We start from the raw sequence: 15,825 nt of genomic DNA on the forward strand, positions 1-15,825 counted from the left end.
CCCCCCAGGACGGCCAGCCATGATGGGCAAGGGTCGAGAGGGCAAGTTGTCTTCCTCACCTTACCAAGTAGCTTGTCCAAGTCATCAGTACTCACAGATTGGAACTGATCCAGTATAACTACATCGGCGGAGTCACTGGACGCCTCACCTGTCGACTCTGTTCCAATGGTGGCATCTAGGTCGGCTCTTATCTGAGAGATTTTGTCTGCAAAGAAGTTGTTAAATGCGTCACAGCAGGCCGTCGTTGGGTTAAGTAAGGGATTTGGCGCAGGAGGCACCTGCGTCATTTCCCTCACCACCTTAAACAGCTCTGCTGGATGGGACTCTGCAGACGCAATATGTGCAGTGGAGAAGGCTCTCTTCGCTGCACGTATTGCCTCCCGATAGGAACGAAGAAAGTTCCTATGGCGAGTTCTGTCGGATAAGAGTCGAGTCTTCCGCCACCTGCGCTCTAGCCGTCGTCCAAACCGCTTCATCTTCCTCAGCTCTGGCGTGGACCAGGGCCTCCGATTTGGGGCGGGATGGCAAGGGCGCTTGGGAGCGATCATGTCGATAGCCCTGGTAAGATCGGTGTTCCAGGTATTGACCAGAGCATCGACAGGATCACCGGCATTCCCAACCATTAAACCCTCTAAGGCTGTCTGGAATCCAATGGGCTCCATCAGACTTCGAGGGCGGACCATTCTAATGGGTCCGCCACCCCCGGTGGGGCAGATATTGGCTCTAAGTTTCGTCTTGACCAGGAAATGATCCGTCTATGACAATGCGGAGGTACTTACCACCTCCGCCCACAGATATTCCTGTTCCGTGCTGAAGACCACATAGAGTGTATGACCTGCACAATGTGTGGGCCCTTTGACCAATTGGGATAGGCCCATGTTTGTCATGGTCTCCATGAACTCCCGAGCTGCACCTGTTAAACTGGTCTCGAGCAGGATGTTGAAGTCCCCCAAAACTAAAAGTCTAGGGGTCTCCAACAACAGCTCAGAGACCAGCTATGTCAGCTCGGTCAGGGAGTCTGCTAGACAACGGGGTGGCCGGTAGACTAGCAAAATCCCCAAACTATCCCTGGTCTTCAGGCTAAGGTACATACACTCGAAATGGACTGTGTTCCAGACAGGTATCCTGGCCAAGGTCAGATGGTTCTTATAGACTAGAGCCACTCCGCCCCCCCCGCCCACTTCCCCTCACCTGCTCATTGACAGAGTACCCAGCTGGAAGGGCCTGCGCCCATATGGCAGTGCTATCCTCTCCCAGCCAGGTCTCTGTGAAGCAAGCCAGGTCGGCGTCTTCATCCAGGAGAAGATCCTGGATGATATGGGTCTTGTTTTTTACCGATCTGGCATTGCAAAGGAGCAGAGTGAGGTTCTGTGGAATGGGTGGTCTGCTCCCCAAGCCATTCTGGGAAACAGAGGGAACTGAAGATGGGATAACTTTCAGACAGCTATCCCGTCTTCTTTTGTAACATCTGTTCCCTCTATCCCAACCATACCTCCCATTCCCCAGCACAACTCCAATGGCCACCCCCACCACATTCCCAGCCTCAGGTGCGATGGTGAGAGATCAAAGCCCACTGAATTGGCAGGGTGGTGGTGCTCCCTGGGCCCTCAAGGGAACCTACTGTGTCCACAACTCTCCCTCCGCCACAACCGCTGCTTCCGAGCTCTGCTTGAGGAGTCCCAATGGTGTGGGGAAGCTGGAAGCTAGCTTCTGGCTTCAGGGCTGGAGTGGTCTTCCTGGAGGGAGTGTTTGGGGAGGGTATAAATGTCTCACCAAAAGCCACGCCCCCTTTCCTCAGCTGCTGCTGCCTGTGCCTTTGCCTTGAGTCCCAATGGTGAGGGGAAGCTAGCTGCTGGCTCTGGCTTCTGGCTTTAGGGCTGGAGTGGTCTTCCTGGAGGGAGTGTTTGGGGAGGGTATAAATGTCTCACCCAAAGCCACGCCCCCTTTCCTCAGCTGCTGCTGCCTCTGCCTTTGCCTTGAGTCCCAATGGTGAGGGGAAGCTAGCTGCTGGCTCTGGCTTCTGGCTTCAGGGCTGGAGTGGTCTTCATCTTCATGAATGGGAAAGGCTTTTTTCAGAGCAGCTGACTATGGCCCGTTACAGACGGGCCTGAAAATACGAACTGGGTCCGTATTAGGGTTAGAAAGGGGCGTCACTTCCTGACGCCCATAACCCTAATATGGACCCAGTCCATACAAAATGGTGGCGGCCGTTCCACACGGCCACCACCATTACGACTGCGCTGCCTCCAAACAAGGCAGCGCTGATGTGATGTCTTTGCGCCATGCGAGGGCACCTAGAGCGCCCTTTCCGCGGCACAAGAAGGAGCTCCGAAATGGAGCTCCTTCTGGGGTTTGCATCGCTGGGTGGAGCCTTTAAATGGCTGCGCCCAGCGACGCAGAGGAGAAAGGGGCCAAGTGGCCCCTTTTTCCTCCTCCCCACTATCGCCGGGTGTCCTTGGGGCTTGAAGCCCCAAGGACACCGCTTTCCAGGCCGTGGGGAAGCGGCCTTTTGCCGCTTCCCCGCGGCCTGCAAAGTGACGGATCGTGGCCTCGGAGGCCGCCGGTCTGGCAGCTGAGGCCCCGATACAGCAAGGAAAGGGGCGGGTGCAGGCCGCCCTAAACAGGCAGTCTGTAACCCGCCTATGTGAAGGACATGAAGCACACAGAACAGGAATGACTCTATTCAGAGCAGCTGAGACTCCTGAATGGAAACTTTCATGTCAGAAAGCAAACGGGTACCCATTGCTTGGTCTAAGAAGTACCTCTGGAGGGAAAAGGAAAGCTCGGCATTCTCCTAACTGTGAGATACTTATCCTGGTCTGTTAACTGGCTCAATATAAACTTTTTGCACCCACTGCCAAAAAAAGGACCTCCAGAGATAAGTTGCAATGGTAGCAAGGTTGAACAGCCTCAGATCTATGAACAAGAATAGAAATTACACTTAATTCTATGAGAGAAAGTACCATGGTATATTGGTGGTGGAAGATGCAGTGTAAGAGAGTACCTACACATGTGTAAAATAAAAAGTGCAAAGGTGTGGGTAGTGACTAACCTGTGAAAAGCTGATTGTCTCTGTCACTGGGCTATAAACTGGGCCCAAACAAATAATCCTATTATTGTGATTTTGATCCATTATTGGTATAAGAGGGTGCCAGATGATGATGACACATATGAAAAAACCCAGAGGAAAATACATCAAGATCTGGGCCAAAAAGAAAGACCTCTTAATGACAGTAGCAGCAAGGATCAGGTAATTCTTTCTGATACCTTAAAAAGGTGTCCTGGTCAAGTTTCATTTCTAAATTTACCTGGCTAGTTTGGGAGTTATATGTGTTTCCAGTCATGGGTCACTTCATGGTTTGTGGTCACTTTGCCTTTCCCAGCTGTCTTCAAAGATTATCACACAGGCTCTTACCATCTGCCAATCACCACAAAAACACTAAGAAAGCGTGCATGTGTAACCCTGGTGCGCTTCCCCAGCGTGATGGAATCGTCAGCTCTCCCTAGCATCTTGGAATTGTTCAGGGAGACTGACTTTCCTATTAACGCAAAGTTTACGTTAATAGGACAGTCACTCTCCCTGAACAATTCCAGGACGCAAGAGGGAGCTGACGATTCCATCACGTTAGGGAAGTGCACCTGGCGTTTATACATGCATGCTTCCGCAATGTTTCCTTGGTGACTGGCAGGCATTAAGACCCTGTGTGATAATCTTCCTTGCTCCACACCCAAAGTAACTGTAGCTGGGTTTGACATATTCATTACAATTTGGCCATACTTACCTTTTCTTAATCATGTATTCCTTATAGTAACTAAGGGGCAAAACAGACTGCCCCAAAGGAGTGGCTCTGCCCTGCCTTTTCAGCCGCAGATTGGGGCTGTGGCAACTACACACTGCAGCCCCAATCTGGTGCTCTTCTGGCTCTAAAAGAATCAGCAAAATGCCACTCCTTTTAGAGCCGGCAAAAGGGTGTCCTTGCCACTGTGGCGGCACTTTCCAGTGCTCCTTTTGGCATGCATCATCTGAACACCATGCCAAATGAGCGTCATGAAGCCGCCCACCAAGGGCGGCATGACATTGATATAGGGGGCAGCATTGGGGCATGTGTCATCCAAACGCCATACCTCCACACTGGTGCTTCAAGCTGGTCTGTTTAGTCCCTAAGAAAGACTCCAGTTCTGGAGGTTGTCTGAATTAGCAGTGAACCCAGCAGTTATTAACAAACTAATGGAGTCAACAGAAACTTGGTAAGTCAGCATTTAGGCAAATGCCATGGAGTTGGGGCAAACACTCAGATTTAGTCATTTCCCATCAGCTGATCTAACAAATAGGGTAGTGGGATGTTCATGCAAAATATCTCCTACACAGGAAAATAATCTCATGCGAGGAAGATACAGAGTCTTTGCTTTTGATCCAGCCTGTTCAGTCATACATTATTGCTTAACAGCTGCAGACAGTCTAAACAGAACTTGGAATGTTTAACTGGTTTCCTTAGCAATGAACCAACATAAAAGTCACAGTCATGCTGGATACTTTGTGGAACTTGGGAAATGTAAGGTAAAGCTCAGTTAAAATGTGTCTTGGTTTTACATTTACAGATTTATCAAATTATTTTGGAGGGGGGCATGGGAATCTGTTTGCTTCTTGTTGGAGTAGGGTGGTGCTTCATAGCATACATAGAGTCATGTGAATTAGTCTACAGTGTTAAAGTAATGCTGAGCAAAAGTACACAGTTCTTACCTGAAGCTAAAAATTTTAATAGGCCATATTATCTTTAATTGGATTGGTCAATTTAATATGGAACAAAAGAAAGTCCAAATTTTGTACCTAGTTGTCCTAGTGTGTATATGGAAATATTTTAAATATGTGCATACACTCATGTACCGCTGGAATAGCGGTATAGAAATACAATATTATTATTATTATTATTATTATTATTATTATTATTATTATTATGTTTGTGAGGAGCTGTGTCAATGGCATATTAACTTAAGATAGAATGGACAACTTGAGACCCTCCAGATGATTTTTGGCTCCAACTTGTGCTAACTCCAGGCAGCATGATAAATGATGAGGGATGATGGAAGTTGTAGTACAACATCTGAAGTAGACTGGTATAAAATATTTCCTATGTATACTTCCCCCATGTGAGCCGGCTTGTGCCTTGTGATCTACAGAGGAGGCCTTCTGCTCTATCCCACCACGTTCATTGGTACAAGTTGTGGAAACATGGGAGAGGATCTTCTAGGCGGGTGCTCCCAGCCTCTGGAACTCCTTCCCTAGAGAGGCTAAACTGGCATCCTCCATAGTGTCCTTGTAGAGGCAGGCAAAGACTTTTCTGTTTTGAGAGGCCTTTGGAATTTAACTGCTCATGGGGAAATGCCATTTAATGAGGTGCTATATTGTCTGCATTTGTTCTTTTTAGTAGATATATTTAAATAACTTTTAATTCCATTTATAGTTAAATTACATTTTAACTTTTGTATGTTTTAATGATGTGGACTTTTTTTCTGTACAGTACTTCTAACTTTGTAAGCTGCCTTGAATCCCAGGGCTGGGAAACAGGTGGGAAGTAAACAAACAAACAAACAAACAAAGGTTCATATTTGCCACTTTCCATCAGCAAGCTGGGTGGAGCATGACTTGCAAATCAGATGTGCTATGTCATATTGAGAGATCTGGTATACTTTTAATCCAAACTAATGGCCTAGTTATTTGGTGGGGGTCAGTTCTTGATTTGATACCTTAGAAAATGAGTGGTGACAAGTAGAGAATTGTGGCTTCTTCTCTGGCTTGTTTGTCCCAAGGACAGATCTCATTATTATTATTTCTTATGAGTGCTGAAAATGTGTTCCTAGAGATGCATAGAAATTTGGAACAGCAATGACAGTAGTGGAATGGGCAGGTGATACTTTCTAATATCCTGAACTGTAGATCCCAGCACTCTTCATCATTAGCTAATGGGAGTTGAAATTCAGTGGCAGATGGAAGGCTTCAGTTTGCCCACCTCTGCTCTACTAGGAAGGCATTTCTGGTTTAATGTTCCTTGTGATGCCCTTGAAGTAGTTGGAAATGGTTTCTCATATAAGGAACTTACATAACTGAAAATAACTCTCTATGACAATTTTGTAGCCAGATGTCCAACATCAATTCTTACAATTGATCTCACGTGACTGAGGTCCTCCTCAAAATATGTGTGGAAAGGATTGAGGGATTTGAAGCTTCTCACTCTTGCTTTCCACAAGGCTCCCACTATTCCATGTTATATATGTGCTATGGGTACAACATTCTCTTTATAGACCAACAGTTTGACTATTTGTAATGTCAGGATTACTCTAAAATATCTCTTCTTGTTGTGCATGGAGTTGGTCAAGAAGACAAGTCCACTCATCACTGTACTCTGAAGTGCTGGTGTAGTGCTTTCTGCTGACCTGCAGCCTCAGGATAGGAAGTGGAATGGTGAGATGCCAGATTCACAATAGGTTCCATATCTCTTCACAAAAACATGTGTCAAATTACACCAAATCTTAATTGAATAAAACGTGTGCCTCTCATATACATACATTCATACATACATGTGTGCATGCGTGTGCGGATTTGCACCTTCATGTCACCTGTCAATTTATGGTGACCCCATGGATTTCATAGGGTTTTCTCAGGCAAGAAATATTCAGAGGTGGTTTTGTCAGTTCCCTCTCCTGACCCTGCTTAGCTTCCAGTATCAGATGGGATCTGGTACCTTTGGGGTATTTAAGCCCCCATCTACCTATCGACGTGTGTGTGTGTGTGTGTGTGTGTGTGTGTGTGTGTGTATTTAGAGAGAGAGAGAGAGAGAGAAGAAGAAGAAGAAAAAGAAGAATGAGAATGCAGTTAATCACAGTTTAAAATACTTCTTAAAATTATACAGTTAAAATGTTTTTAGTTCAGTATACACACACACACACACACACACACACCTCCATATATAGTCTCAAGTAGAGTGGAGATATCGAATCAATTGTTGAATAGTGAGACATGGACAAATCCAATTGCCACAATGCCTCATCTCTAGACAGGACTAATAATAAGATTTAGCCTCTGTGTTTTAAATTATTCTTAATTCTATTAACAGTTTAATAATTTGTCAACTATTTGTATGTTTTTACTGTGACGTGTTGTTAATTATCATCAAGTCAGCTTTGTCTTATGATGACCCTATGAATAAAAGACCTCCAAGCCACAAGTCATTAACAGCCCTGCTCAGATCTTGCAAACCCTTTTTGTCTTGACAGTGAATAACATCCTACATGGCAGGAAAAAAGCAAAATTACAACCTCGCAGACATTTTAGATGGAGTGGAAAAGGCCCACAAAGCTGAAATTCAGCTGTACACTTCAGGTCATTTAAACCATAACAAGCTTTTCAAGCCCCAAGAACTGATAAAACACAGCTATTGGGAAAGTGCCCAAAAATCTGCCATAATTTTCAAGAGAAAATCCCAGTTCACAGCATCCTGTGAGGCATCCAGAAAGACAAAGGATATTTTAACCAGTGAGAATGGCACCCCAACTCCCACCCGAGCCAAATCTGTTTCACCTTCATATCAACAACCTTGGGCATCCAATGTCAGCTCTGTAGAGCCAATCCATGTTCCACTTGGAGGTGGCGCTTTCCGCCACCAAAGAAAAGAGACTCCAGAGGAAACAAAGCAAGGAGTAGTATTTCAAAGACAACTAATAAGAGAAGAGCTAGAAGTTCCAGAGATGAAAATGCTGAAATACAGACCGGCCAGGAGCAGTCGACTTTGTGTCACAAAAAAGACTAAAGATGAATACCAATTCTTCCCTTCCTACTTGGCTGGTGTGACCAAAATGGACCAGTTCCACAAATTCATGCAATTTCAGAAAGATTTCATTGTCAAGCAGGATTTGCTTGACAATGACTATGTAGGAAGCAAGTCAGCAGAGCAGCATGAAAGGAAATTGGCTCAGGTAAGTAAACAAACAGGTAAATGGACAAACATTCAGACTTCCTTTCAACACATGTGAACCCTTGAAAAAGGGAGTGGAGGGGGTCACTGGTGTAGAGTAATTTATCAGGGTGGGATGCAAAGTGATATTCACACACAGAGAGAGACGCAAGTATCAATGCAACTTCATATTGCTGCTAATAAGCCACAATGTACTTGGCTTACTCAGGAATGTAGCTATGCAGGGAGTAGGGAAATGAACACGTCAACCCTTGCATAAAAATTGCCCCTCATTATATTTCCCTTCAGTCCCCAAATTCCAAGCTTTGTAGTAACATTACGGCTTTGCTGAGTAAATAGGAGTACAATTTAGGTATCCAAAGAAAAGAACAAGCCAGTTACCAAGGGAATGCAAACACAGCAAATATAAAAGTTATAGGAATTAACTTTTTTTTTCAGTGTTTCACTCAAATTTAGGGACTACAAGAAAAGTTCCTATCTGAGGGGGCAATGCCATCATTTTGCCTTCTTTATAGCTACAACCCTGGATTTACTAGTTGTTGGTATAGGACACTGTTAACATAGCTAGTATGTACATGTTTAACTGGCAGGACACCAGTTGTGTTGCCTTAACAGTCTGATGCATCATTCCAGCTACAAAATAGTATGTAGATCTTTTTGAAAATAGCAGCATTGAAGAATTCTCTGGTACATTTAAAATGCAGCTTTGTGTGACAGCTAAATGAAAAGCCCATATTGCCCTCCACACAGCTACCATCAGAAGAATAAACTATGCTAAGCAGGGAAAATGGGGAATAAATTATGCAAAATGTGATATATTATGCAAATAGACCCAGTATGCGTAATTTATTCAGGTTTCAGCATTCAGTTTGTCTTGGTTTAGAATTTGCATTGCCTGGGTACAAACTTATATTTTATTTTATTTTTAGCACAGACTATATATAGCTTGACAAACTGAATGATGAAACTTGAATAAATTATGCATACCGGATCTATTTGCATAATATAGCACATCTGAAAATGTATGGAACCATGCTGCCTGCAAGATTCACCATAACAGTGTTAGACTACAACTCTGGAGACCAGGATTTGAATCCCAGCTTGGCCATGGATACCCATTGGGTGACCTTGGGCAAGTCACACTCTCTCAGCCTCAGAAGAAGGCAAAGACAAACCCCTTCTGAACAAATTTTGCCAAGAAAATCCTGTGATAAGGTTGGCTTAGGGTCACCTTAAGTCAGAAATGACTTGAAGGCACACAACAACAACAACAACAACAACAACATGTTGCCTGCAATTCATATTCTGGCTTTAGGTCGCAAAGAAGTTATGCAATCTGAATAAATCTTGTGAGCAGGAATTTGATTTCCTTTCAGGCGCTCCAGAATATCTGTGACTGCAATCGTCCACATTTTTACCGGTTGCAGGCCGTTAGTGACGTGTTTGAAGATATCTGCAACAGCTCTTTGATATTTGGTGATGTACTGAAGGAAGTGAAAGTATGTGCAATTCCTATGATTAATGTAGTGTATCTTGCATCTGTGCTGCCATTTAAGACTTCATATGTCTCTAGCTAATGTCTGCTGAATTGATAAAATCATCATGGCTGTATGTAGCTCGGATAATCTTTTTGTAACAACACTGAATACAAATGGGCAGTCAAAAAATCTATGCTTGACAGATGGTATATAACGACTCATTCTTTTGCAGTCAGACATGAGTAGAAGTCTGATCCAACAGAAGGACATTAGTGGTTACTGTATAAAATAAATTACTGAAGCCACTGCTGCTCCTTAGGGAGGCAGAATGTGAACCCTAGTCATACAGTCTTTAGCTCCCTTGGGAGTCTGTGGCTGCATCCACACTGCAGAAATAATCCAGTTTGACACCACTTTAATGGCCATGGTTCAGTGCTGTGGAATTCTGGAAATTGTAGTTTTGTGAGACATTTAGCCTCTGTGAGTGAGTTCTGGTGCCACAACAAATGACAGTTCCCAGAAATCCATAGCATTGAGCCATGGCTGTTCAAGTGGTGTCAAACTGGATTATTTCTGCAGTATATATGCAACCTATGTCTGTAGAAGACTATATGCTTAGATTTCCCCTGCTTTCAGATATTTGCTGCTCATTCGTGGATATTGAGGCCAGGGAAAGCCATAACGCAAGATGGGGTCTGTGGCTCTGCTGTTGCTTTCTTTTTGTGGTAAAATGATTGGCACATGAAAGGGGCCAGAGAAGGAGCAAAAGAAGAAGAGTTAGAATGAACATGGCCTCAGGCTAGGCAGATTTCAGACCTGTTTAGAAACTATTCTATAAACTACATTTTAGTAGTAACTTTTCTGTTATATGTCTTCTATGCATCAATCCTATGATGTAATGATTTCCTACTAGTGAAATAATCTTACTGATGATATTGGCTGGAATCCTGTTGGTGACACAGTAGTGGAGTCTCCTGTTACAATAATGTATTTGCATTTCTTTTTGTTCATTGCAAGAGGTGGCATTTAGTACCTCCTTACACAACAAGTTCCGTATGTACAATGTGAGCATGATGGCATTGTGATTACATTAACATATCCATTCAATGGTGGTGGGATGGGGGCAGGAGAATCCTGGATATTCTCTGACTTCAAGTTCAGCCAGCCCTGAGAATAATACAAAAACTTTCCCCCTGCTGTTCCAAGCAACAGGAAGGAAATGGATTAAAAGTGTGTGTGTGTGGGGGGGGGGGGGATAAAACCGAAGGAAGGATAGCAAAAGCTAGTTCTCCTTCATTTCTGCCTTTTTGGTAAGAGCAAGATGGTGTAGTGATGTAAGACTAGGACCAGGGTTAACAACAAAAACAACAACAAGAACAACAACAATAATAAATTTTATTTCTATACCGCTTTTCCGCAGTAATCAAAGTGGTGTACATAGTAAAATTATTAAAACAACATAAAATTAAAACCACATTACATTAATTACAATATACAATTAAAATCCAATTCATAGGTGTATGTAAGTGAGAGGGAGAAAAGGGGATCGAACAAAACTTCAGTGAACATGGGGGAATGCTTGGTTAAAGAGAAAGGTTTTAAGGCCTCTTACAGACAGCCAAAATAAAGCTGCTTCGAGTCACAGTGGAGGTATGGTGTTCAATGATGCATGCAGTCGCTACATAGGCCAGAAGCCCACCAAAGCCACGCTCCAGGCTGGAGCGGGGCTTTTGGGTGGCGACTTCTGGACTCTTAGGACGCATGCATCATTGAAACACCATACCTTCACTGTGACTCGAAGCAGCTTTATTTTGGCTGTCTGTAACAGGCCCATGTCTCTTTTTAAACAGTTCAAGGGAGGTAATGAGACAGAGCTCCTCGGGAAGACTATTCCAATGCTTGGGGGCCGTTACTGAAAAGGCCCTCTGAGAAGTAGTAACATATCTCGAAGTAGGGACTTCGAGCAAGTTCTTCCCGGTTGTTCTGAGAGTGTGGGGTGGATTATATGGGGAGATGTGGTCCTTCAAGTAACTTGGGCCCAAGTCATGTAGGGCTTTATAGGTGATTATCAACACCTTGTATTGTGCTCGGAAGCGAATAGGTTCAAATCTCTACTGAGTATGGAAATGTACTGGGTAAGTTTGGGCAAGTCACATTGTTTCAGTCTGAAAGGTAGGCAATGGTATACGTCTTTTGAATATATATTTCCAAGAAAACCCAAGGATAGGGTTTCTGTAAGTCAGAGGCTGTATCTGCACTGCAGAGATAACACAGTTTGTTTTAACTGTCATGGCACAATGCTATGGAATCCTGGGATGTGGCACCAGCAGTTTCTGATAAAGAAGGCTAAACATCTCAAAAACTACAACTCCCAGAACTCCATAGCATTAAGCCATGGCAGTTAAAACTGTCTTAATGCATTATTTATGCAGTGCAGATGCAGCCAGAATTGACATGACTATATATAACAACACCAGGGTTTTGGATATTCTGGGCATTCTGACCTTAGTCTGCTCTGATTTCATTGACACATTGCACATTCCAGTCAAAGAGTGTGCACATGTGCATGCATGTATATACACACAGAGACACACAATTTCATGAAAGCATTTCACATGATGATTTCAATATTTTCAAATATTTATACAAGGAAGGCTGCAATCCCACAAGGGAGCTAAGCTCCACTGGACATGGTGGGACTTGCTTCTGTACACAAGATTCTGCATCATGTAATCAATTTACAATTTAATTAAATAAAAGTGAGATAATTAACGAAATGCACAGTCCTTAAGTAGTTGACAGCTGTAAAATTGTGTTAGAATCTTGTTAATTTAATCACAGTTTACCAGGTGCTACTTACTGACTCCACTGCATCTTAAAGAAAGACTTAAATGCAAAGGCAAAAAAGGAATGGGACATTCCCACTGCTCTTCCAAATTCATAGTCTAGGAACAAAGAGCAGTCTTTAAAGTGAGAGATATTTTGTTGTTTGCAGTGCATGCCCCAGATGGCTACTAGCACAGGAAAAATAATTTCAGGGGGAAATGGCATTTTGTTGCTCCTGGAGGCCTCCTGGCTTTACAAAATTGGTGGAGGAAGCCCAAGGCCACAAAAAGCCTCCCACCAACTGAAAAATAAAATCCAGGGGTTCTTTCACACTACAAAATGATTGTGCTATGATTCCCTCTTAACTGCTGTGATTCCATCCTATGGAATCTTGGAATTTGCAGTTTAGAAAGGGGCATCTAGAACTGTCAGTCTGGGAGCTCTAGTACCTCACCAAAACTGCAAACCCTAATATTTTGTCATGGCAGTTAAAGTGGAATCATAGCACTATAACTGTGTCATGAGAAAGTGACCATCCAGTCAGTTGTGTGCTTCCTCTCCCCTTTTTTTGCCTCTCCCCACTACCTTTTTGGGTGAGGTGCTGCCTGCAATGGGTGCTGAGGGCAAACCTTTCACCTTCAGCCCTGCCAGAATCATCTACCCTGCTTCAAACTGTCTGTTCTTTAACATTCTCAATTAACTCTACTTTACAGAATGAATATGAGCTCTACATGGTGATCCTGCTGGATTCTCTGCCTACCATGCAATACAGAGTAATGTATTTTTTTGCTGCCAAATCTAAAAAAAAATTGTTGAAGGTTTTGTGAAAGTTCCTTTCTTGCACAGTGAAGATGTGAGCCCAGAGGATGTTGCTGACTGCAAGACTCAACAGCCTTTGCCAGCACAACCAGTATTGAGGAATATTGGGAGTTGTAGTCTGACAACATCTAGACTACACCTGGTGTATAGGGTGGCAGTTTTGGCTTCATAAAGCACAATGGGAGACTCTTATGGCCATGAATACCTCCCATTATATCTGTTTGACTCCCATAGTATCTGTTTGACTTTTAAACAGCATCCAGATGTCTCTTATTTCTAATGATCCAACATTCTTTGCTGTGTGTTTCCTTATGCTAATATGAAGTGAGTAGAATGGTGAGTAGAACAGATTACCCATTCTCAGACTGCAGATGGGAAATCAAAAGATGGGCAATTCTGTCAACATCACTTTGTTTCTATTTTCCCATTGCTAGTTCTTTCCAGCATCATTCTTGATTGATGTGTGACTGTTGTTCTGTTCTGCATAATTTACATTTATATTACAGTATGTGCATTCTCTAAAAACCTACATTTAAATGCATTTTTAAAAGTATGTGCTTTTGTGGACATTTTCCCCCCAAGTGTATGATTTTTTCCCCAAATGATGAGCAACTGGATAGAGCATGTGTGTGTCTTTCCACTCATAGGAATTTCATAAAAAGTAAACCCACCCACCCCATTACATTTTTAGTTTTAAAAAACTATAGCACAAACTTTGGAAATGGTTGGATTAAAAGAACAGATTCTGAAATAGTAAATTTGGTAGTTCTGAACTGAAAAAATGCATTGAAGTTTTTTTTTCCACATAAGCCCTACAGGAAATCACATATTTTCTTTTCTTTTTAAAAAGAAATATATGTATACAAAAATGAACTGACTTTTGCAAAAACTCAAGAGAAATAGAAAACCTCTATACAGGGTTAGAATTTTTCTCCCAGAAGGTTAACTAATTAGGACTTGATTCTAAAACACACTCACTCTGCAATGGTATAGGCCACTCAACTGACCCATTCCAAAGCATGCCAAGATCTGCTTTGCCTATTATTGCCTTGTGTTAGATGATGCTCGGCATTTGCAACAATTTCATCAAGGTAAACTTATTAGCCACAAGAAAATGACTATATAAGGTTATACATCTTTCCTCCAGACATCCACCCACTCTGTTGTATTTTTAGACCTTGTTAAGAATATAGTGTTCATCAGCTGGTATATCAGTGTGTGTACACATCTGTACTTGGTGTGTGGATGCGCCATTATTGTTCAAACATCCCATACATAACTTCAATATTACCTCACTTCACCACAAGCACACTGCTTTCCAGAGACGTCATTTCTAATATTCATTTATGAGTTTTGCTTTCTAATATTCAAGTCTTCAGTATCCAAGTGTGCCGAATATTCTAGTGTTCAGACATATGGAAAAAGGCCCTTATTCTGCCCAAGTTAAAAGGTGTATGATGTAAACCAGGGGTTGGGAACTGTGGCCCTCCAGGTGTGGTTGGAGTACCATAATCACTGACTGTTGGCCATGTTGAATGTAGCTGTTGGGAGTTAGATTCTGAGAAAATCAAGAAGGCCACTGGTCTCCTACTCCTGGTATATAGAATAATTTAACTAAAATGTGGAAATGTTGCCTTTTCCAACACCCACAGCTATTCTGGTTCGATGAGTCTTGGAGCTGTACTCTATAAAATTGACTTTTCCAAGTGCTGAATTTTACTCTTTGGTCTCCATGGTAGACAGACAATTTCTGTCTGATGTATTCAACCATTCAGGAAAGCTTTTATAGGTGAAGTGTGACAGAATGCACAACAATATCTTGTACCATGTTTGTTTATCCCAAGAGGATACTCGTTCCAGTTTTACACTGAAAGTATAAAGAGTTTTCCATGGAGGTGTTCATCTGAATAATTAAAATGAATGTTAGTAATGACAAATTATGGGCATGCAAAATGTTCTGTAGCCCCCAAATGGCATAAACTCACAGATCTTATTAGTATTGTTCCCTCTCACTGGAAGGTCTTAATGTTACAGTAATTTTTCTCCTACAAAATAGACTTTACAGAATGAAGTCAAAGGCATGGAGAGGAGGATAGTGATGACTCATGAAATAGAAGAGAAAAGGAATGACATACAGGCTCTTGTGCAGAAATCCAAGGTGGCCTTAGCAAGAAATGAAGAGTAAGTTGTGTAAGTCTGAGAGATTAATACAACATGTGCTATAAATCTAGAAAACATTTCCCTTCAATCAGAGTCACTTTTATTCTTAAAGACCACTTGGGTTTCCAGAAAAAAAAGCCAGGGTCTGGAGATGTATTTTGTTGTCGTACTCAGCCAAATGTGGCTTCTTAATACTTACAGTGAAGCAGAAACAAATGGCCAGATTTAAAGGTTCTTTCTTGTACGAATCAAAAAGTGTATCCATTTTGCAATCATATAATATTTCCCGTTGCATAAACTCAAATTCCATCATTTCAGTTGTGGAGTGTATGTAGTATCTTTTCAGTCCTGCATACAATTGGGCTGAAGTCCTTTGAACTTCAAAGATTTAAATAGCCTATGTGCAGAGCTGTGCCATGTAGTGCAAACCTTAAACTCAAATACTCAGGCTCACACTGAATTAGATGGGGCTTCCTGCCTGGCAAGAATGACCAGTGTTCTGTACAAGTTTATACTTAATTAAGTAATGAAGTAAGTTTTCTTGGCTTGATCTCTCAAAAACTGACAGGAGC

At 42.6% G+C, this 15,825-nt stretch overlaps 1 protein-coding gene across 3 annotated transcripts in view; it reads left to right on the plus strand.

Moving 5' to 3' along the window:
* The first annotated feature begins 4,501 nt into the window (after positions 1-4,501).
* Positions 4,502-15,825, plus strand: part of C1H6orf118 (chromosome 1 C6orf118 homolog) — a 34,668-nt gene continuing 23,344 nt past the window's right edge. The window contains exons 1-5 of one of the 3 annotated variants that reach the window (XM_042443854.1): positions 4,502-4,553; positions 7,273-7,971; positions 9,347-9,469; positions 12,988-13,047; positions 15,150-15,274. In XM_042443854.1, coding sequence (XP_042299788.1) covers positions 7,288-7,971; positions 9,347-9,469; positions 12,988-13,047; positions 15,150-15,274 — 992 coding nt within the window. In that variant the 5' untranslated portion in view covers positions 4,502-4,553; positions 7,273-7,287. Of the gene's footprint in view, positions 4,559-7,272; positions 7,972-9,346; positions 9,470-12,987; positions 13,048-15,149; positions 15,275-15,825 lie in introns of all 3 variants that reach the window. The other 2 variants (XM_042443862.1, XM_042443866.1) reach the window with 2 other exon arrangements.

This window comes from Sceloporus undulatus, chromosome 1 (assembly GCF_019175285.1).
Source record: "Sceloporus undulatus isolate JIND9_A2432 ecotype Alabama chromosome 1, SceUnd_v1.1, whole genome shotgun sequence".
Classification (NCBI taxonomy): Eukaryota; Metazoa; Chordata; class Lepidosauria; order Squamata; family Phrynosomatidae; genus Sceloporus; species Sceloporus undulatus.